The sequence below is a fragment of the Mixophyes fleayi genome, chromosome 8 (assembly GCF_038048845.1).
Source record: "Mixophyes fleayi isolate aMixFle1 chromosome 8, aMixFle1.hap1, whole genome shotgun sequence".
Lineage (NCBI taxonomy): Eukaryota > Metazoa > Chordata > Amphibia > Anura > Limnodynastidae > Mixophyes > Mixophyes fleayi.
In genome coordinates, this window is record NC_134409.1 from 98,378,148 (window position 1) to 98,403,168 (window position 25,021).

At 40.4% G+C, this 25,021-nt stretch overlaps 1 protein-coding gene across 1 annotated transcript in view; it reads left to right on the top strand.

Annotated features, from left to right (window-relative positions):
• TOM1 (target of myb1 membrane trafficking protein) overlaps positions 1–25,021 on the top strand; it is an 80,942-nt gene that overhangs the window by 13,927 nt on the left and 41,994 nt on the right. Inside the window, exons 2-8 of the mRNA XM_075182987.1 lie at positions 11,193–11,277; positions 11,366–11,444; positions 12,742–12,891; positions 14,167–14,301; positions 15,289–15,441; positions 20,103–20,219; positions 22,251–22,384. Coding sequence (XP_075039088.1) covers positions 11,193–11,277; positions 11,366–11,444; positions 12,742–12,891; positions 14,167–14,301; positions 15,289–15,441; positions 20,103–20,219; positions 22,251–22,384 — 853 coding nt within the window. The remainder of the gene's footprint in view (positions 1–11,192; positions 11,278–11,365; positions 11,445–12,741; positions 12,892–14,166; positions 14,302–15,288; positions 15,442–20,102; positions 20,220–22,250; positions 22,385–25,021) is intronic.

Here is a 25,021-nt window from a genome sequence, read left to right on the forward strand (position 1 = left end):
GTACAACGCCATGGTTTGCCATTGTTTCTGTGCCAAGAGATTCGTAAGCTGAAAGAGGTGTGTGCTGTATAAAATGGGGATATATTTGTGGCCTCAAGTTTGCCCCTTCCATTAAAGTGCTAAATGCAGTTAAGAAATTGTTTTAGGAACATACACTCCCTACGTATGTCTATCTAGATTTATCAGTATTGCGACAAATAATTGCCACTTCTTTGGGCAAGCTAAAGCATAACCTTAACACCATGCTGACCATGGTAACAATTGGTTGACTTCTAAAGCTGAGTTTCTACATCTGCTTGATTCCAGGTTTGTAGAACTGAGGTCTTGGAAGTAAATAAATTCACCACATAGGTGATGTATTTATGAATACAAAGTCAAAAGATTGTTGGCGAAAGAGAGGGACAGAAACATTTCTGTCCGTCAATCTAACAGTTGTGTGGTACAATTTCAGTAAAGCAGTCTAGTTCCCCCACATAATTTGAAGGGTCTGTAGATATAATTCAGGTAATCATTTAATTTCCTTTAAAGAACTAGTAGGAACTAATTTGAGTGGGCTTGTAAGAAAGCTTGATTTTGATGACTGTCCTTACTCTTCTCTGCACAAGGTCCTATAGAAGAGTATTCATTTCATTTCAGTTTTCTTGCATGGATGGAAAGTCAAACCATTCACCACAATTTCATGCAGAAATTCTCTTTAGTGGAGGCTAGAGGAAGAAAATATATACCCATATAGTTTAGAGAAAGACTTTAGTTCATGGCTCTAGTTCAGGAGTGGCCAACCGGTCAAAGATTGATAGCCTAAAAATATCTATAGATACGGCAAAGAGCCAACTTTCCCTTTTGCATGTGTGTGCATATAAATATACACAGTATAAACATGCGCATACATAAAGTACACACATATGTTGAAAATATAACATAATTGACATTATTTTGGTAAGCGAAAATTGAAATTAATATATTTGACATGTTCAGAATAATACTCAAATCAGCACAATTCTGCACAGCAAAGCTCTTACCCTGCTGCTGTGTAGTGGAGGTTCAAAGTATATGTGGGCAGCACGGTGGCTTAGTGGTTAGCACTTCTGCCTTACAGCACTGTGGTCATGAGTTCAATTCCCGACCATGGCCTTATCTGTGAGGAGTTTGTATGTTCTCCCCGTGTTTGCGTGGGTTTCCTCCGGGTGCTCCGGTTTCCTGACACACTCCAAAAACATACTAGTAGGTTAATTGGCTGCCAACAAATTGACCCTAGTCTGTGTGTCTGTGTGTGTGTGTGTGTGTGTGTGTGTGTGTGTGTGTTAGGGAATTTAGACTGTAAGCTCCAATGGGGCAGGGACTGATGTGAGTGAGTTCTCTGTACAGCGCTGCGGAATTAGTGGCGCTATATAAATAAATGATGATGATAGTTTCTTCACAGTAGATCACAGTGCTTTTCTATCCACATTCACTGTGAAGGGGAACTATTTAGTGGGGATAAAAAAGGGTAAAAAAATTACCAACATAACCTCTTCACATTCCCATCCGATTTCCCCACATGACACTTACATACACATCAGCCACCCAACATGTCATCAGACATCTCCACACGCCATCATACCATCCCACGTACCTTTTACATACCTTCAGGCTCCACACATGCCCCTTACATGCCCATCATTCTCCCCACATGCCTCCAGACCTCACCACGTGCACCTTTAAAAGCCATCAGACCTCTTCCATATTTCTCTTATATGCCTATCAGCCATGAGATCTACCTACATTCCTCATAAATACCATCAGACTTCCTTACATGTCCACCAGCCTCCCCACATGTCACGTAATCTCACCACGTGCCCCCTTAAATGCCAGGAGGCCTCTTCAAATGCTCCATACATGCCAATCAATCCTCAACACATTCCAACAGATCTCCCCAAATGCCATCAAATCTGCTTACATGCCCATCAGCCTCATCACATGCCATCATATCTCACATGCCCTTTACCAGTCACACCTCCCACACATGGACACTGGAGCCCGCACAGCAGAAAGAGGGAGAGCGCATTGCCCGCTCTCCTTCTCCTTCCCTGATTGGATTATCTGTGATTACATGACCTCCCTGTGTTATGCAGAGGAGATCACATAACGTGGCTGTTCCCACTCAGCCGAGCAGCGAAATGTTTCCAAATCCGCGGCTGTTGGCACCCAGAGCACTATACTTCAGTGATGCTCTTGGCCAGGAGCCACGTTTCTAAGCTCAGAGTCACAGCGGGTCTAGAGCCTCGGGTTGGCCATCATTGTTCTAGTTAATGCATCTACATAAGGAAACAACAATTTGTTTTGCCATAAGATGATATTCAACTGAAATATGGGGGTGCATTTAGGGAGATATCCCTGTTTAGTAGGAGGCAGAAGTTGTATTATTTGCACATGTCCTGGGAGGTGGTGGAAACCAGACCTCAGCCTATAGTTGGCTTTGGACCTTTCAGGTGCTCTGTTTACAGGAAAATAAAGGTTTGTGGCATAGACCGGACCCCTATTCTCATGATTAATTTACAAATTATCCTAAACCGAGCAGTATTTTAGCTGAAAAACGGGAGAGGTGGAAATAAGGATGGAGGTGGCCCTAAAGTGGTAGTAATATAGACTTTTATGGGTAGCTTTTAACTGTTTTTCACCATGTACATTCATAGCAAAACCCATAAGAGGTTGCGCAGAACGCTTTTATAATGGCAGTCCCAAAGAAAAATCAGAAGATGAGCTCCTTTTTACGCACAAGCATTTTCCTTGTTGTTTTATGTATTGTACTCTCACATACTTTGTCATCTGTGACCTTTTAGAAGATGTTTATTTTTGTTGCCCAGGTATAAAAAAGGTATATGTCAAATCTTTCAATTTGACAGCACAGAACAAAGTAAAAATTGGTAGCTGTATGTAACTTTGTGACATTTCTTGTGTTAAACATCTGTGAAGCCTGCAGACAGTACTAGGAATATAATTTAGGTTCTGCGGTGAGCCAGTTGGAGGAATGTTCTCTTTCTGGGTGGGGCCAGTACATACTTTAGTGTGTTATATTCAGAGACCGCCCTTCTCTGTAACCCAGAAAAGATGTCTGGATATTTGTTAAAGGGAAATTATAAACTTTTTCTTCAATGCAGGGTATGGTTTATCTGGCATACGAGGATTTTTCCCTGTGTTAAATGAATATTACCAGATTCTCCAAATCTTGTTTGAGTTACCATGCTGTAGATGTTTGACCTCCATATCGTGAATAGCATTCCTGCTACATGAGTGAACTGAATTTTTTTATCTTAATGCTGCTTAGTGTTTCAATTAGGGTTCTTTTTTTTTTTGTATTTTTTTATTAAGTAACTTAACCTTTTAACATGCAAGTCACAGTATATAGAAGAGCTACTGATAACATCCACAGAACATAAGAAACATGTTTCACAAATTTTTCAAAACTCAGACAGATGAGGTCAGAAATTTTGTTTTAATGACTCCTTGCAATACCCTGGCCTTCCTCAAGATCAGTCTCCTGCATCCTTGTACACAGGAGACTGAACATCTGTCAAACAAAAAGAACATTCGCATCATACTCCAAACTACGTTACCTGTGATTGGCAACAAGCGGCCCTCAGCTCTATGCCCCCGATGAGGCTTATTTTTTTGTGTTCTAAAAGAGAGAATAAGACTGAACATGATGAGAGCAGCCAGGTTACACATCACATCACCTCTGCTGCTCATTGCAGAGAGCACATTGCTGTCTGCACCATGTGGACATACACATGGTGCAGACAGCACCCTCAAAGGACATCCAACTGCTTGTCAGGCACTGGGCGCTAGAGGCACAGTGCCAGAGTACAGGAGACTGTGGAGGGACAAGAATGTATATAGTTAAGTTACATTTTAATAATACGGTGCTGCAACTACACATGGGGGCAGTATTGATGCATAATCCATACTGAAAGTACTAGTCCAAAAAATGATTCATTTGCTTGTTCAATGAGCGAGCCACGATTTCAGCTGCACTGTCCCATAGAAACAAAAGCCAGTGCCACTCAATTGGGTAAGATGCCGATTTCAAGAGAAGGGATGTGCACTAGGAGAAAATGTAAGTGCATAAGATTTGGAACTTTAGTTTTACAACAAATTATTCACGCTATTGTTGGCCCAATGTTTCTTTCTAGCCATCCTATATCTAGGTCAGAGGGATTAGGGGCCAGTGGACTGCCTCCATACCCAATGTTTGCAGAAAATAGCATTATTTTAAGTGCATATATATTTTATTAACTAATTACTTACACGTACAATACATTTGATCTGTTGCGGCAGGGGAGGGGTTTATGCTTAGCTGAATGGAGTCTGTTACCACTGACAGGGGTTTTAAGACATAAGTAATGTGGGGAAAGAGTTATTAAATGTAGACACATTTTTTAAGAGTGAGAGGGTTGTGTAATGGGCCTCTCCTGCAGACTAGCGCACTTAGGTCTCTTGTAATCCGGTTGTACTAGTAGCTTTTATGTAAGTTACTAGCAAAATACATGTGTATATTTACAGATCTGCATGGGCTGCATCTGATTTCCTTATATGTTGGCACGTGTGTGACTAAGAATGGTAGAAATAGTAGTACTGCTACAAGATAAAAAAAAAAAAGAGCACTAAATGCATACTTAAAACAACAATTTGAAGTTTAAGTAACCGTCGGAGGCTCAGAAAATAGTGCATCTTTAATTATGAATTCGCATACGACTCTCCTCCTTTTCGAACCTGTGGGGCTCCTCTGATTTCAGCCCTCATGCCTTGTATTACCACATTTGATGAACGGACTCCTGACATAAGAAGAATTGTTGCTCTAGAACAGGGGTGGGCAAACCAGTCCTCAAGGGCCAACAACAGTTCATGTTTTTAGAATTTCTGTCTGTAGAAACAGCTGGGATAATTACTGGCCCAGCCAAATAGATTAACTCAGCTTTGCATGATTAAAGAAATCCTAAAAACATGAACTGTTGATGGCCCTTGAGGACTGGTTTGCCCACCCCTGCTCTAGAACAATGATGGGCAACCTGATACACTTCAGGGGCTGCATGTCGTGTCTTCATAATGGTTGCGCATTACCCTTAATCTTAGTAGTAAGTTAAAACAATACATTTAAGAAAGAGACGTCCTATCTGTAATGACACATCGGCAGGCGGAGGGCCGCCTGTTGCCCATCGCTGCTCTAGAGCATTATAATTGTAATAATTATAAGATGGGATTTGATCCTGTTGAATATGCTCTGGTTCTTCTCCTTTCAAAAAGTTGACTATATGGATATATTTGATGTAGGATTCTTTGTCACCACTGTATTCTCTGTTGCTCTTCTCATGATCCTTTGCGCTTCCCTACTATTATTAGTTCTTTTTTATTTTGATACTCACTATATACATACATTTGATAATCATTGAGTTATTTCACCCATCTCTTAATTCATGGTTAGTTCTACTACTTCAGTTAATTCTTATATGATTTTTCATGTATTGTGTATACGTCTTTACTTAAATGCTTTACTTGGAAGTCCCATAGAATTGTCTCATGCTTCCCATGGCTATACTTCTGAATATCTATTGTAGTTTTCTTCTGTTTGCTTCCCCAAGTATAAGGTAGTATTGATCGAGAACTACATGTGGGTTAGTATATTGGTGTACATGGGCTTCATTTAGAGTTGGGAGTATATCCAACTGGAAGGTGCCGTTTTGCACCTTGACATAAGCATTGTCTAGATTTATCTTTATTCTTAATTAACTATTGATTTTAAAGAACTGGCTTGTCTTTTCACCTGCTCATTAGTTCAAACACTGGATTGATTTAATTAAGGAATGTAGTGATTGGGTGACAAAAGTTGAAATTGATCTGTGCACAATACTGCTACATTACTGCCTCTGAATAAATTCTCATTTGGTGAAGAAATGTGTGAGGCTGTAAAGGGAGATATAATGTATCTTTGCTATCTCTGTGTTTGTTCAAAGTGGCAAGAAGCAATCTATTTGTCAATCATTTAGCACCGTCCTATTGTGAACACATTGCTACTCTTCATTTAACCAATCACCCATTTGTGATGGTGTTTTCCACATACACTTGGATAGATTTTTCGAATTGCGGTTATGAACCTTTATTTTCACTGCCTTCGCTCCTACTCAACCTGCTAGTCAACTAGTTTGAGAATTTCTCAGTGCTTACAGCCTGTTTGTATACTGTAATATAAGCAAATTATACTCGCCAATAATTTAATTTCCTTAAGGTACTCCATGCCAGTCCGAATGGATGGGGTTAACTCTCAGCTGCGTAGAGAAAAGAAAAATTGATACCCTTGGAAATGTGGGGCCAGAAAGTTTGTGAACCATAAGAAACATACAATAGTTAAAGAGAACCCAATAAAACACAGCAATATATACTTACAATAAATGGTTTGCCAAGTTTGATGTGGAAGAAATTTACTAGCTCACACAGAGCCCTGACCTTAACTCCATCAAACTCCTTTGGGATGAATTGGAGCACAGACTGTGTAACAGGTCTTATTCCCCAACTTCAGTGCCCAACCTCACTAATGTTCTTGTGGCTGAATGGATGCAAATCTCTGCAGCCGTGTTCTAAAATAGAGTGGAAAGTCTCCCCAGTAGAGTGGAGACCGTTAGAGCAGAAAAGGGGGAGCTAACTCCATATTTATGCCCATGGTTTTTGAATGAGATGTTCAACATATGGATTTGATGTTTGAGTATCCACATATTTTTGCCATGTAGTATATCTTGGTAAAAGATCTGGGTGATGTAGAGAGGCCAAAAGACAGAAGGTAAACTGGAAAATGTGCTCTAGTCTGAAGAATCTAAAAAATAATGGCAATGTGCAGATAAGTATCTGTAAGTCTGTAGATGTAAGGAAATCTCCGTTTTGTATTGCATTCCACCACTCCATGTGGAAATGTGTTGCAGTCACAAATTGATGGAGTTTTTCAGATCGAGAATTGTTTGAAAACCTTCTGACTGCTTTAGTACCAGAAAGAATTTGGAGTAACCAGAGCCTCACTTTGCAGTCGGTAGCAGAGAAATTGCCTGTTTCACTATGAGCATCTGTAAACTGTTACATAATTCCATTATTTGCACGTAAGTTATGATGGAGTCCGTGGTTTTCTGGATAACACTTGAAACTTTATCTTGTACCCTTTGCTTTTAATGTCCCTAACCCAGCGATTTTGCGTTGAGTGTACCGTCCTCCGCATGCTTTGCAATCATGACACCCACTAAATCTGATGGAGGCTGTTAGCTAGGAGTCATTGTGAATTTTTCGGTCATCTTTCCTCTAAAGGAAAAAAAGAGCCATCTAGATGCATTTGCCACATACTCTCTAGCTTACTGTTTGCCAGGTCAAGTAAGTAAAGTAGTGGCCATAGCTACTCCAGATTTAATTACTACCCATTTCTCTATTTTGCCATCCATTGAGTCTCTAAATGGACCTCCAACTTCCAATGGGATAGCAGTTTTTGCCGAAAGACAAACACCTACAGCATCAACTTTAGGTACTGAATCCCATTTAGTGGTTTCAATTTCTTGGAAAGGAATACATACTATCCATTATTTTAAAATTGGATTGCCAATTCCCCAATTGATCCCATTCTTTATCCAGGAGTTCTCTAATCACCTGGGGGTAAATGTATCAAGCTGAGAGTTTTCCGGCGGGTTTGAAAACTGGAGATGTTGCCTATAGCAACCAATCAGATTCTAGCTGTCATTTTGTAAAATGACAATTACTAAATGATAGCTAGAATCTAGTTGGTTTTTCAAACTCACCTGAAAACTCTCCGCTTGATACATTTACCCCCTGGTGTACTGTGTATACCCTACTTTTGTGTTGCTTGTCTCTCACTTTGCAGAGAAAAGTAAAAGACAGTGATGGAAGATGGGGTAACATTATGTAGTTTCTGGGGATGTCAATATTTTTTTTGTCTCTGCTCAGCTGACTAAAGGTTAGCCCATTCATTTGGGCTAGCATGGAGTCTAAAGAGTAAATTCTGTTTTATATATCTATGTGGATAATTATTTCTGCACTGCTTTAACTTTTTTGTGCGCTTTGTTGTATTTCATAAACAGCTACCGTTATTTTCCTATATTGTTGCGTGCCATGAGTACCTTTTTACTATTGCTGGTCTAAGTCTGATTGCTCAATGGTTTTCAAAATCTCATTAGCTTTTGACTAGTTTCCTTTTTCTTTTCCTCCTCTGTACTTTTGAATATTGTGTATTCAGCACTGTTTTGTGTTTGCTTATGTTATATTTGCACATTATAGTTATATGTTTACTCTTATTTTTTTTTTTGTGTGTGAAGTAAAACTTGATTAAAACTTTTCTGGATGTGGTAACCATGTGGGTAAACATACCTGTAACCACTAAGTGCTAGAATGCTCTTTAGAAATCAAACCTCTTACAAAGTCAGGTCTTGATATCCTTATCACACTGTTGTAAAAAAAAATGCAGCTACATGATAACAAGCTACATTTGATCAAATGTAGAATTCATTTGACAGATTAACTGAACACTGGTCATCATGTAAACCAGCACCCTTTTGACCAGTAACCAGAAACCATGTAATATGTAAACATCCCTTGCTGATTTTCTTCCCAACACTGTCTAGTGAAGCAGAGGCTTGGAGAACACCATAATACTGACTGCGTCTCTGTGATCTCTAACAGCTGATTGGGTGTTAAGGTGAAGGAGAGGCAGCCAGAATGCCCACCAGTATGTAGCAGCCAGCTATGTGATTGGCAGGAGCTCTGGTTGCCTCTTCTATCTTGAACCACTTATCTAGATATTCCAATGGCTGTTTTACTAGTGGAAAGTGAGCTGAGGTAGCTAGAGATTCTGTTGCCTGTCTTTCCTTTCTCCTTTAGAGAGCTGCAACATCCCAAAGCCGGATGTTTAAGATGTTGATGAAATACCCTATGTAGGAGAGCTGAATCTTTGCTAATTGACTTTGGCTGGTGGATATGACTGACTGTCCACTTGCATTTTTGGGAGAACTCTAAGCCTTTACTGTAGAAATGAGCTTTACTTGACAAAGCTGTCTGTGTTAGAAGTGATTTAGTTTTATCTTGATCTGTATGAAGAGTTGGGCAAAGCCCCTATGTGGTTATTTTTGGTAGAGATTGGTTTTCCAACAGTTTCTTCAACTGACCCAAGATTCCTTGGACACATGGACGCACAGAAAAGATACTGCAATTTGTGTTGCTTTATGTTTTTTCTTACTAAAAATGTATCTCCACATTATTTGTATAATAACATCATGTTATGCTTGCATTGTGTTTTGTATTTTATTATTGCCTTTTTTCTGTATGAATAGAAAGCAAGTAAGAAACAATTAAAACTACAAAAAAAAAAGAGAAAATAAAATAATTTATCTCATAGGATATATAATTTTACTGGGGAAAAAGATTTCATGTTGCACTAAAGAATCAAATGCAAATTTAAGGACCAAAGGAAGGATTGATGTTACTTAACTTACCTGGAGCTACCTGGTTTAGTTGCAAATTTCTTGCCGGATCTATGTATTCTATATGGTGCAGTATCCATAGCTAGCTTGATCCAGATACTAGAATGGCACAATTACCTCGTTCCTGCTTTAAATATAATCTGTAGAGCTTTGGAAATGTCGAGTCAATAGACAATGTTAGCGCAATGTAGCATTTGATAGTAGGTTAAATTTACTAACCACTCTGACAGTGTTAACTACCACGAGCTTCATAATTCTCCTATTGTAATATGTGATTGCTCATTCACATTCTTACTATTCCCATTTCCTGGCCTCTCTGCATTTGGCACTATGCACCATTACCTCTGGTGCTCCCAGCTGCTTTCATTTGCTACACCCATTAAGCTGCAAGATGCTAGCTTCCATTGCAGCCTTCCCAGCTTTGTTGGCGCTTGAGGGAAGACGTCTGTGTTAGCCAAACAGGATTGACCAAGACAAGGGTGTTTCATCAAGTGTCATTCAAACCGGTATGGTTGCTATTTAAACTGGTTGATAGCAAAAACCCCACGGCTCTAACAAAGGAAGGTAACTGTAAAACACTGGAAATGTGGTTCATAGAGCTGAAGTACTCGGTGGGAAATAAGTACAATTATTACATTAGAACAAACTTCAGTTTAGTGAAGTAAATCCTTTAATGATCAGCTGCAATTCTGCACATTAAAGGAGGAAATCCCATAGGTTAGATTGTGGCTTTCAAAGTGCTTTTACTTCCCAGACATTTTTTTTAAATTTTTCTAACTGAGCCAAGATATAAAGCATGTATCCTTTACTGGTTCATGACTAGAAAACTAAGTGTCCTAGGATACTGTGAAATGTGCTGCATCAACTTGTGTCTGGGCATCCCGCACCTGCTAAATTATTGCTCACGTAGTTCAAATGCTGTTTCAGAAGGCAGGTAACATCGGTATAAAGAGACCCGTGTTCTCTTTAATTCATTCCTCTTATCTGGAAACCTGTGTCCCATAGGCACAGATTATACTATACCCGTACTGTCTCTTTGCATGCTGAATGCCTAACATGGTATTAGGATTTCTTAATGCTCAATGCTCATTGGAGCAAAGTTCAACTCTTTGGTAGAATGGAGCAGTTTCTTCTAACACGTATGTTTTAGCCTATCTAATGTGTTTGAGGGGTGAGTTATACAGTTTTAGTTGAAAAACCAAAACCTAGTTAATATAAAATTTACTTATACACTGTGCTAGCAGGAAACCTTGCTGTGTGTGTGTGTGTGTGTGTGTTAATATCCCTTGTACCATTTTATTTTTGTTTTATTTTTCCTCAGTAATGCTAGGAAAAGTAAAGGAGGCAAGATTAGCTGGAATTTTGTATAGCTCAAAAAAAATATAGTCAGTGTATATTTTGATAAAAGTATCCATCAGTAATTAGAAAAGTAATTCTAATTTACATTTGATGAAACTAGAGAGAGAGATATATTGTTTAAAGTATGGATGATAGGTCTGTGTGCAGACCCTTTTAAACATTTTTAAAGGTTCTGCACACCATCTGCTACAGGATTAAATGAAATATATGCAGTATATAGTTTAACTAAAACCTGAAAATAAACTTTTAACACATGTTTCTGGGGAAATGATTACTTGAAACCCAGACAAAGTAAACTTATTTTAAAAAAGTTTTTCCTTATTTTCCATCTTGCAGAGAAAGCTACAGATGGGTCCCTGCGTTCTGAGGATTGGGCCCTGAACATGGAGATCTGTGATATTATCAACGAGACAGAAGATGGGTAATGATACTATTCCAAAACACCTAATATACTGCATGCTTCTTCCTCACATTCCTGGCTGCTAAAGGTCTCAAATTTCCTTCTACAGCCCTAAAGATGCCATAAGAGCACTGAAAAAGAGGATTGTGGGAAATAAAAACTTTCAGGAGGTGATGCTAGCCTTAACGGTGAGTAAGTGAAACAGACTCTAGAAAGTGCACACATCTGACTTCTATTATCCTAGGAATGATTTTGCTATAGTAGGATAAATATGCTTTGTTAATGTGAAGTAATAAATGCCCCATAATTGTTGTTTGTATTCTGGTTTAGTCATCGGTCATCTTGTAATAGGTCCATCTTAAGTATGCTAATAACCAAGTACTTTTATCCATATTGCCAAGGAATACCCAAAGCTTCTCTGCAGTCAGCACTAGAACGTGCTATCATGTATAGCAGGTAATAGTGAAACAGTGGAGCACTGTGTCAATGGGGGGGAGGGGAGCTAAAGTCTCAAATGGCTAATATGTCTGTGGGGGTCCTGGTACTAGGTTGCTCACATTGCTGTAAACGGTGAAATGGATATTTAGGTACGTTTTTTCGGTCCCACTCGTATGGTGCAGGATAAATAAAGCCAGCACGACATGAACAGTAACTCTGTTTTTCAGTATTTCTAACAGTACAACCTCTCTCACTCTGGATGCATTTCTCATATTCTGTTACATTATGGAGGTCCTTTAGGAAGCGCAGCAAGTCCGATGCGCTGTGCACAATCTCCCCTGGTTACACCATGCTCCTTGAAATACACAAGTTTGCAGGGAAAGTGGGCTGACATAAGGGCATTTCTTGCAAAGCACAGAGTGCACCTAGTTTTGCAGAGCACTGCAAAAAAATAGATTTTATTTTGCAGAGCATGATTATTGTAACAAGATGAGATCTGGAGAGAGTGCATTTTTTTAGGGGTGTTGCTTGCTGTGCAAATGGGCATAGCCATAGTCGCTCTGTAAAAGGACAAGGCCCTTCTGAAGGTCTGCAATGAACAACTGCACAGTGCAACTGCTTTGGTCTTGTGTTTTAAATCTTAATCTGTTCAGATTGATTAAAAGATTGGATAAATAACACTAAAGAGTGTGTGTGAGTGTGGTGCTTGACTAGTCCGAACTAATCCCATGCAAGGCAGTTTCCCTGTTATGTGGATGTACTGAGCCGACGTCATAACTGGATCATGCTCAAAGGCATATCTCAATTCCCAATGAATTGCGCAGTCCACTATTTGGCATATTACTTTTATGTAGATAAAAATGCCATGGAAGTAACACTACTGGGAAAAAAAATTAAAACTGATACATGAATTTTCACTATAGTACGTTCTCTATAACATTGCATTACTGAGTTAAACGATTAACACATAGTCACATTTATTATATTTTATTGATTTTCTCTAGCTCTGTCTGTAATACTAACCGACTTCATAAATCTGTCCTCCAGGCACTTGAGACTTGTGTAAAGAATTGTGGACACCGATTTCACGTTTTGGTAGCAAGCCATGAATTTGTTGAAGGGGTGCTAGTAAAGACAATCCTCCCCAAAAACAACCCCCCTTCCATAGTTCATGATAAAGTGCTCAATTTGATACAGGTAAGAATGACAAGTAGCTGTGGTTTGTCTTAAGTGTTTGACATACAGACCTCTGTGAGTATTATAAGAAGCCTGCAGATTATCTGAATAATCTATATACTGAGTTTGATTTTCAGAATTGGAAAAGAAAGAAAGATCATCACATGTATAACAAATGAAAGTTTATATAATGCTTGCTGTGTTGAGGAAACTTCATAGAATCAACATGACAAATTTTGAATGTCTGAATTAAACATTAGTATGAGTGACCATAGCATAAAGTTCTACATAACTGATCTGTGGTTTTAGTAAAAACCTGTAATCTTGGCACAGATTCTAAATCTAAAATTTGGGTCATTTAACTGCTGAATTACCTCTACAGAATCTAATTTATTTCTTGCTGCATCCGTGACCCATAAAAAAAAAAAAGCAGCACATTAGGAACACCAATACACTAGCAATGTTTCTGATGTGCTAGTGCAGAAATCAGGTCTTTCATTAACAAGATTCCTACTGCACTTAGTCCTTCATGTTTAAAAATAATTACATCCTGCATCAGGGGAGGACATGGAACGTGTAATGACCAGTGGAAGCCACTGATGATGAGCTAGCAGCCATATCTACGTTTAAAAAAAAGAAAAAACACTGCCTGATTTCCAGGGGTCATTATAACGTAATAGGCTGTAGTGCTGATTACACCCATTGCAGTACAAAGGAAATCAAGTACTTTTTGTGCTAGCCTTCATCTGTATAAGGGAGAGTACCTTTGTGACAATGTAGTAGAAAATATCCTTGCTTATAAGATCAGTATACATTAGAGTTGCTTTCACAGCCTTCAAAGTGTTCTTTATATACAACTTGATATGTTTTTTGTGGTTACCACTTGAGGGCAGCAAAGAGTTAAATTAAATATCGTCAGTGAAGCCGTTACCTGAGCTTGTCATTTTGTTTGTCCACTTCTGTGGACTGTATGTTTTTGTTCTTTTTTTCTTAATTCTGAATTATTAGCTCAGAGTGTATTTGCACTGAACAGATTGAGCATATGCGTCAGCCTTCTGCACAAATCCATAACAACCAGTGATATTCCGAACAGCATTGTAAATATGACCTTGTATATGTAAATATAATAATAGTCTGAGGCAATGAATGCATTTATACTGCAAGACAGTGATGTGTTAGATCTACAATAACATGGATTTGTGTGTGTGTTTGTGTCTAAATCTATGTGTGTGTGTGTGTATATATATATATATATATATATAAAATTTAGTTTCAGTATATGGTTTCTTGCCATAGGCCTGGGCAGATGCTTTCCGCAGCTCTCCAGACCTAACTGGAGTGGTCGCAGTGTACGAGGACCTGAGACGGAAGGGACTGGAGTTTCCAATGACTAATCTAGACACACTCTCTCCTATTCACACCCCACAACCGGTAAGTTGTGGCATTGATTAGTTCTTGCACTTACATTTTAATACCAGTTGCATGTAGCCATAAATAACCATAACACACAACACCTTTCATGTGCATTTATAAGAAGGATCAGACTGTAAAGATGGCCTGTGAAATTCATCTGCCATGTTGACCATAATGTATGGCAAGCACATGTTTCAGGTGGCTTTTTAACAAAAAGCTAAATTCAAGCAGCATTAGGCTTAAACCACTTCTGAGTAATAGAGCTCTTCTGAGTAGGTAATTGAATTACAACGGCCAAGAGCCAGAGGCAGCTGTGCTGTACAAGTAGAAATATATAGAAGCATAGCATTTGGCAGAAGAGAACTGGTTTGTTCATCTTATCTAACCTAGAAATCCCCTTGATTTAAGTGGTAAATCAGATTGTGGTATTGATATGACCTTGTGTCTTGTAGCCTTCTAGATTACTGGACTGAAAATGTGTATACAGACCTGTAGACTGCAAAGGTCAGCACCTATACACTCCGCACGCTTCCACATCCATGCGAGGCGTAATGGATCCAGACAAATATAATACACACATATACTGGACAAAGGCCCGGAGCATGTAGTAAACTTCAATACATTGATTTATTGTACTCAGTTTATTATATTTGTCTGCAGCATGAACAGTGCAATCCCAAGCATGTGAATAGTTTGTCTGTATGGCAAATACCTTTCTGCGTACTGTTTCTTTAAAAAGAAATATGCCTTGCCAAAAGTGAAGACGGTGAGGGCAGGTTAGGTTTCCATTCTTTGTAACTTAAGTGATTTTAGTGTGTGGATGACCGTTCCACTGTAAAGAAAAACTAATTGCAATATAGAAATTTTCCCAAGTATTCTATATTTGGGAGAGAGATTTCAGATGTTTTATTGCTTTTGAATAGAAGTTTTCCAATTTTTTTTTTCATAGGTTGTACATGTATCATGCATGTATCAGTAATTGCTATACGTTTGTTTCATCCGCAGAGTTTCGTCAAACCTGAACCTGTTCCCCGACCAGATTGTCCACCCTCTGATACACCCCAAAGAGGAGGCTCACTGAGTCGCCCCGCACCGCCCCCTTACATCAGTCCGGTGACAGCACCTGTAGACTCTGCTATCGTCCCCACATCTGAACAGGTAAACCGAGCTCTGAAAGTCTTAAGGTGTGGTGGTGAGAATGGTTTGTAGCACACCCCCGGTCCAGAGAATCACTAGCTAAAGTACATGTATAGAAACCAAGTATTAGATATCTAGTTATTCTTGTATTTTTACATTAAGTTTACTATTGTACCAAGTAGTGCAATGCTGTTCTTTGCTAGCATTATATTGTGTATAATTACAAGACTATATTCACTGTATACTATTTGCACACAGGGTGTGTTGCCACATAGCAGCTGTTCCTGTCTTGTAAATATCTGATCCCTTTATTGACATACACATTAACCCAGTGGTTCCCAAACTTTTGCAGTTAACGGCACCCTTAGAGTCTCCAAATTTTTTCAAGGCACCCCTCCAAAATAATTACTGAGCAATCCTGTTTTAGAAGTAGTTGGGTCAAAAAATTGTAATAAGTATTTAGGTCATGACAAAAATACTTATTTAGTTGTATGCAAAAATGCCCCTCTGCATCCAGAGACACTGCCCCCTCTGCATCCAGAGACACTGCCCCCTCTGCATCCAGAGACACTGCCCCCTCTGCATCCAGAGACACTGCCCCCTCTGCATCCAGAGACACTGCCCCCTCTGCATCCAGAGACACTGCCCCCTCTGCATCCAGAGACACTGCCCCCTCTGCATCCAGAGACACTGCCCCCTCTGCATCCAGAGACACTGCCCCCTCTGCATCCAGAGACACTGCCCCCTCTGCATCCAGAGACACTGCCCCCTCTGCATCCAGAGACACTGCCCCCTCTGCATCCAGAGACACTGCCCCCTCTGCATCCAGAGACACTGCCCCCTCTGCATCCAGGCACTCTGCCCCCTCTGCATCCAGGCACTCTGCCCCCTCTGCATCCAGGCACTCTGCCCCCTCTGTCACGCTGTCCCCCCTCTTATGCCCTCTGCCACGCTGTCCCCCTCCTCTACCCCCAGGCACGCTGCCCCATCTGCCCCCCTCTGCTGCCCGCTGCCCCCCTCCGCTGCCACACTGTCCCCCTCCGCTGCCACACTGTCCCCCTCCGCTGCCACACTGTCCCCCTCCGGTGCCACCATCCTTTTCACTCTGCCCCACGGCAGACATAAAAAAAAGGTAAGACAGAAACTTACCAATCAGCGCGGCGCCGGGACCCAGCAGCCTCCTCTCTCCCGCAGCTCTCACTGAATATAGACGTCCGTGACAAGCTGCTGCGGGAGAGAGGAGGCTGCTGGGTCCCGGCGCCGCGCTGATTGGTAAGTTTCTGTCTTCTCTTTTTTTTATGTCTGGCTCGCGGCACCCCAGTGACAGCGCCGCGGCACCCCTGGGAGCCGCGGCGCACACTTTGGGAACCGCCGCATTAACCAATACACAGACGTACACAAATACTGCATTAACACAGAATGCAGTAAACCAGAGCAAATAAAATAAAATGTGTGTGTGTGTAGTTATTCACCTATAGGCTCTCTTTATACTCCTCCCCAGCATAAATTGCTTTGCCTGTAATCCTTGCTGTCCCCACCCTTTCAGCACTTCTAGTAATAACCTTACCTACTAAGCCCAGACTTTCACAGGTGTTGCATCAAGCTCTGCCCACATGAGAGCCACACCAAGCTCTGCATTCTCACAGGTGCTACTATTAAGCCTGATCCCATTGCTGATGTACAACGAGCCACATTGCTTTCCTGGTGCTACATCAGGCGCCCTCCCTACATTGGTGCCAATCAAAGTTCCTTTTCCCTAAAATATGCAGCAGTATTACCTATTCCAGGATCCTTGATCCCAGGGCTGGATCTCTTCCTGATTTCTAGCCTCATTGTGTGATTGCAGGTGGCCTTGCACCTTGTGATAGTAGCAGGAGCGGGTTTTAAGAGTAGATTTTATGCACATTACTATATCTGAGCAACCGTTTATGTTCCTGTTCTGTACAACTGCCTATGTACATATCTGATAACCAGTTACTGACCCACCTTGTTTCTTACTTTCCTTGTGCCTGATGACTGTTTGCTGTTTTGGTCACTAATTTCCGATCTGGTCTGTCCTTGACTATCTATAACTACTCACACTCTGCTCTGATGTCTGTGCTGCCCATTCTGACCCCTCACCTATACCTGACTATGTGTGTAATACTATCTTACCTGTTCTGCTGGCTAGTATAGTTAGCCTGGAGACTATGACCTTTGTGTGGGCAATGAACCCATGATACCTCCTTTACAAGTCATGCAGTAGACTCAGTGCCCCAGGTGATGTACCATCGGCCACTAACCATACAGTGGGTCCAGCACCCAGTAAGCAACATTACAGACTGTGAGTAGCTGGAGATGATTTCTGTGCACTAGGGGGCTGGCAATTGGACCAGTGCAAGTTCAGGCTTCCCCTTACAGACAAAAAATGGCTATACATCAAAATGTAAAATTTCCATATACAAACTATAAGGAGAGGATACAGTGTAAAGTGTTAACCTGACATTCCGTAACAGCTCTGTTAAAAAGAAAAGTATCGCTTTCCCATCCAATTACAGACCAGTTCAAGTCCTCCAACCCCTTTAGAATAGTGTCATGATGGGACCTGATAAAGGTTACTAGCCGAGACTAAGTTGCTGTCGCGTATCTGCCCCTGCACCCAATCCATACTGTGCATTTCAGCACATCAGTTAAGTTGCCTTGCACCCACCATATCTATAACCACCAAGCTGTTATGGTACAGGCAGCAACTGGGTCACTTTTGATAACTCGCTAAAAAAGCCCTGTCCCGTTTTATTGCCTCATTCTTTTTGTAATTGTGCAATGTATCATAATCAGTAAAGGCAAAACACAACCAGATATGTTGATCTCCTATAAGCTGCTTTGATAAACTACAGAACCATTATCTCTTCTGCTGCTTCGTGGTCATAATATGCACTTACCAATGCTGTTATTAATACATCTGCTAATGTGCAATAGGATCCAAATAGTCTTAAGGGGTAATTTCACCTAAAACTAGACATTTGTTTTGGGTGGAGTTCGATAAGATACAATTAATAACAAATTTGGTTTAAGCTGTGTTAGGTGGAGAAATAGACTTGCAGACATAGAATAAAATATTTGTACCTGTTAAGAAATGTTAGATTTGCACTGAGGTCAGGGAGACTTCATGTAAGGTCTTTATGTGCTGGTATATGAAATCTGACAGGCTGCATAATTCTGCGCTTCTCCCCCATGTTTTATAAGGGTTTAAATATCCGCTTATTTTTCCTTACACCCAATAGAGGTGCAAGGAAAACTGAGCATATATTTTTATTGTAGTAACGGGAAAACTGCACAGACGTGATGTTACTGAGAACATTGCGACTAACTGAATTCCCCCTTAGGGGTTAACTGCCCACCTTGACATACTGTCAGCACTCCTCCCTTGTCCAGTGTCTGGTATTTCCTCCACCACCTGCAAATTCACAATCCATGCATTGTTAGATGCAAAGTAGACCACTACAAAAACTGTACCTTGAATTACCACTATCCTATGATGGGGAAAAAAAATGGATAATATTTTGGTAAATGAAAAAATATTCAGCACTTGATTGGAGTCTCTGATGAAGTTTTAGCAGATGTAGGGTGTATGATCGTGGGAGTTAAGGGATATGGATATATATATATATATATATATTTATTAGTTCAGGTGTAAGTTTGGTGGACACATATCTATAGATGAGTAGTTCAGTGTTATACCAGTGTGTGACTAGATGATACTGGCCCCATAGCAATCTTTTATAGGGCACCCCTTCAAAAAACAGAGATGTTCACCTCCATTGTTTGACCTATACTCAGCTGTGCAACTCATGATTGGTTGTTACACCTAGATCTACAATGCACAAGCATTTCTTTATTTTGTAATTGATTTGACATCATTAGAATATATAATGTTGAAATACTAATCTGCTTCTTCACCCATTCCAAATTCCCTACACCACTCTTTAATCTAGAACCATAACAACTACCGTTACTGTATCGCTGCTGATGAGTTTTACGTAATGCCGAATATTTTAAATAACCAGAGGTATGCCTAAGAATTATTATAAAATGTTCTATTGATACGTTGTCATTAAACATGGCTTACATTACATCGCTACAATATCTAACAAAGTACTGAAATACAAAATAATATATTATGTCACATACTATACAGTACAGTGACATTGGAGTCCATTCCTATAATAGGTATACAATAAAAACTCCCTTCAACTGGGGACTAGTATATAGTAAAGAGCCCATTCCTTTGGGTTCCAATGGACATAAAACTGAGCACATTCCCTGGCGGCTCAGCTTACATACAATAATGCCCATTCCCTTGTGGCCCAGCTACATGCAGTAGGGCCCATTCCCTCGTGGCCCAGCTTACATACAATAGGGCCAATCCCCTTCTGTTTCAGTGAACACCTACAACAGGGCCCGTTCTCCAACAGGGGTGTTCAGGTGGTAGATGTACTCTTATAGCCTCAAAAGTCATGCAACATGAATGTTAAACATGTATCTCTTCATATGTCCATCAGACAAATATGAGGTTCAAAATATTAGGTTAGTGGGCATTGTATTATGATTATCCTTTTAATGAGCACTTTGACTGCAATGGCATGTAGTTTATAAGACTTGCTCATCTATAATCTGTTTTATGTATGTTATTTGTCTGGCAGGTAGCGAAGCTTCGCAGTGAGCTGGAGGTGGTGAACGGGAATGTAAAAGTCATGTCAGAGATGCTGACTGAATTGGTGCCACAGAAAGCGAAACAGTCTGATTTGGAGTTGCTGCAGGTGAAAGACCCAAAAACATTAATTATATTTTATATACATATTTTTATGATTAGGATTGACACTTTGTATCCCAACTGTGACTGTGATCTCCAACTGTAGCTGGGACTTTCACACTGAACATTTGGAATCTTTTAAGCTGGCTACACATGATGCGGTATCTGCTGCAATATAGGACAATGTCCCAGTTTGTGTGGCTTCAAAACAACTGCCTGATAATAAGCAATGCAAAATAACATTATTGGGTATGTTGGTAAATGCTGTCAGAAGATGACTGGTATCTGCCAGGGTGAGCGGTCATCTTCTGGCTGCAGCCAAGAGAGCTCTAGCTGCTTGACCAAATTGGACACAATTTGTCCATTTGCAGATACTTCTCTTTCCTCTTTAATCCTCCATGGCAGTCATTACAATGGGTTGAATTCCTTTTCAGTTTAGGTAGTTAAGTTAAAAAAACACCTCCAGCATGGAATGTAAGGTAGCTCCTTGTGTTCCCCTGTGTCTTTTCTTTTGATAGGTAGGGCAGTTAATGTTTAATGTAGTACACGGACTTGCCTTATTGTAGGTCCTGGTCGTACACTGTCCAGTGCTGCAAGCAGAGGACTGGACTGGCTACCCAGGGAACACCAGTCTGCTACCTCTGGGAGCAGATCTGGTGCAGGAAATTCAAATCTAGCGCTGTTTTTGAACCTCGGCGGTCACACACGTGTTGTAGGTCACAGGGCGCCAAGGAGGAGACCAGGCTAAGGAGTGCTCGGGTCTGCTCCATAGCTTTCACCACTTTTGGGCGATGGTTTTCTCCACAATAGTTGATGTGCAGCATCCAGAGCTGGCAGTAAACTGGAGCCTGAATAAAACAGCTGAAATACACCAACACTAGGTAAGCCCCCGAGTTAGTGGTGCCTGTTTCTTTATGCATACACGTTTCAATCCGGTTTTGTAATAAGTATACGTGTAGTAAAAATCGTCATATGACCTGATGGCTGAAAGGTAAAGGTTGTGTTATCCCAAGGTGGGCAAGCCTTTGAACAGATGAACATATGTGGAGTGATGAACTGGTGTTCTGTTTGCTGATTACTGTATGCCCGTATGTTCTACTAGACATAAATAAAGCAAATATGATCCCACAAATTCAACTCACTATATTATGCCGTTGCGATATTTGACTTGCAAGGCATTTTAAACATCCTATTGCTCTATGCAGTGTTTTTCAATGCTTCTAGTCAGTCTGTTATCATAGAAAAATGTCCAGCATTGCTAATCTTTAGTTCTGATGAGATCCTAAAACTTTTACGCTTGTATATATTTTATTTATATTTTACTATTTTATTTTGTTTCCTTTTAAATAAGTAATTGGGTTGTAAGCTCTTTGGGGGAAGTGACCACATTTCGATTGTAGTGTTGCAATTATTGTTTGTCTTGGCTACGTGTACCTCTTGTGTTGTCATAAATAATCTTTTACATAATACATGTATATATACGTATACATATCCATCTACTTTTGTATGCATAAGTAGCAATATATATCTTTAACGTGGTTTATGATATCTAGCAGAAATTGCAATGCTATAATTAGACATTATTGCAAAGTTTGAGTTGTTAATTCAGTAATATAAGATGCAGAGCTTATTAGCTGTCGCTGTCACTGTATATATTTTAAATTACAAGCAACAAACCACAGACTAAAGAAATGTACAATGCAATAGGTAATGTAATCCGACAGGGGGATATTTAATATGTACTGATTTCAAAAGGGTAGTCAAGGTAAATCTTCATATGTGCCCATGGGTAACATATAAAAAAAAAAAAAAACAATTTTGTTCAGGATACATGAACATCTGAGAAGCAGTGAACATTATTTGATCTGTTTTTTGTTTTTGTTTGTTTTGTTTTGTTTTACATTGTGTTCAGTTTCATAGTAGATAAATTGTCTGGATAAACCATTTTTCTATCTATCCATAAGATGCATATTCCCTGTGCTATGCTGTTTTACCAGGTCATAGTAACGTTGGTGAGCATTGCTTGTTTTGTTCCTAGGAATTGAACAGTACATGCCGATCCATGCAGCAGAGAGTGCTGGAGCTTATACCTCGAGTGACCCATGAACAACTCACAGAAGAGCTTCTCATTGTGAATGACAACCTTAACAATGTTTTCCTTCGTCATGAGAGGTAAACGCCGCGTATCCTGATTCACTTAGCTATAGTTCATTCCTGGGGTCCTTCCCTGTGACTAATAACCAAACGGTTGTATTCAACAGGCCAGGTCTTGTAATAAGACCAAAAGGTTTCACATACCACTTTATGGTATGAAACATACAAACCATCTATTGTTGCCTAAACGGGATGCATCTAATTTCATATTTCAATTTAATATCTTGGCAAAATTGAATCGGACATGTACTTGTAAATTTTAATCTCTATAAATCAAGCGTGTTTAATAAGGGCTACACTTTGCATGGGGTTGCTAGAACAGCACAAACAAGAAGGATATTTTTTAATTGTTTTTTATTTTTTTTATTTTATGAAATCAAACCATCAACTTGTTTTCCTGTGTGTCAGAATTGATAGATGCAGGAAGTGGTTTGTGTATGCGCTGTGCTGGTGGATGACACTATATATTTGATGAGCTTACAGGTATTTTAGAAAGACGATAGATATAATATAAATACATATGTTGGTAATAAAGCAAGTGTTTTAGGGACGTAGCATAACTGCTATTTATTTTTTTTATGTTCTTTTGCTCTTCATGCATTTCTAAGTACAGGCTATTCTTTTTTTTTTTTTTTGGTTTGTATATGATAAGGCCTGTTGACTAGGACGTATTTTAAAATGTCATATCGTTTTCTGGTCAAATCCTGTGTTCATGTCATGTTGGAAAGTGTCTAATGCCAGATGCTCCAGTGTGCAAATGAGATGGAGGAGACAGATTCAGTAGCTCTGAATGTCACTGTACGTCCGTTTTCTATTTATCACATGGTCATCTGAGCATATCCAATTGTGGCAGCAATTCTTCAAAAATGATAGTTCCTTCACTGTCCAAAGGTCAGTGGACAAAGGGTCATTAATATGACTCAAAGCCTTGAACATGCCGCTGTGTATGGATGTACATAACATTTATATTAACAAGGACTCAGAATAAAGTTTCTGTACCAGCCTTAGGTGTGATTGATAGATCTATTTATGACTGCAATATTGCCTAGTAAAAGAATGTAGTGCAGCTGTGTTCTCCTTATACCCCTACACCTCCCTTTAGCCTGAGCCCCAGAGGGTGCACTGTGCAGCCGTTTTTTCCCGGGGCTTTTCTGCACTCTCTTGCTGAAAATGGGGGAGAGGTGTGAGCGGGGGAAAATCAATCACAAGCTTCAATGTGATTGGTCCTCCTATTCACCCTCCCACTGTCACAATAATGACTTTGAGGATGCCGCTGACTGTTATGGACACCACTAGACAGGGAGGCGTGGAGTCTAACGCACCCCCGGTATTCACCAGGGACCCCCGCAAGGAGGTATGGGCTTGGCTGCGTGGGGTGCGCAAGTTGCGGTTCTCCAGGCTAGTTAACAGTGCAGCGGGAGAGAGCAGGAATGGTCATACAGTCCGGTTTGGTGCCAAACGATAGCGCAGTACACGTGGGAGAACCAGAGGGAAGGTCAAAGGCGAGCCAGGGGTCGGAATCCAGATAACAACTACCAAATTGCAGGACAGGGAGAGTGGTCAGGAACAAGCCGGGAGTCAGAAACCAATAGACAATAATAGGAAGAAGGGAGCAGGATAAAGCACTTGATAGGTGGAGGATGATTGTGGCGGCCAGGCGACAGACCGAGTAAAAAAAAGCGTTCCGTTGCCTAGCAACGGGACACGCCTTCTGCGCATGCGCGCCCGGCGAACCCAGAACTACGTCCTGTTGCTAGGCAACCGGACAGGATCTGCTCCAAGAGACAGGCGTCATATGCACAGTGCGGGGACGGCGCCTGACACCCACCACTTCCACTCCACTGCCATTTTAAGTTTAACAAAACTGAGTCCCCCTAGGTTGATGGAGAGGGGGGCGAGGTTAACTACCAACGTGTTTCTAGAGGGAAAGATTTCCTGTATTATAGTGTATTTATATGGCTGAAAAGTGTTTTCATCTGTAGCAGAAAGTGTGACAGGCATATGAAATGGTATTTATCCCAAACCTCACCATTTCTGAAATATGTTTAGTTTACATTACTGAAAAACTAGCATATGCATTTGCATCCCTCCCAACTGTTCAAATTTAGGCAGAACATTCCCAATTTGAGGGCACCTTTGTATTGAGAGTTGACAAAGTGTGTCCCCTTTACAGCTGTTCTCAGCAATGAATGGGGGTTTTAAGGGGATGGGGCGGGATAAGGGATGGCCTAGTAGTTTAGTGGCCATGCACCCATTTGTGCCGTGGACACACCCTGTGCTCACACAGTGCATCCTCATTCTCCTTTTTTCAGAAGTTGGGAGTTATGCATCTGTAAATGTTAGCAGTTGCTCTTTCATTTATGGCAATTTTTCAATTTGGGCTTAGATTTTCTTTAAAGAACCTGGTATGAATGACCGGTTACTTGATTCTCGTGTCTAAGAATCTCAATTTATTGACAAATAGACCAGAAATTACATATTTTATACATGACGTATGTTGTCCCCCGTTGGCTTTTTGTTACAAAGTATACTGGAATATCCACTTTTATTTTACCAAGTGGTGTAACAAGACGCCAGGAGCTCATAATTCAGTGTTGCTCCTGGGTCCCCACCCACGTCTGTACTACGGCCCCAGGTGCACATTTATGTTGTTTT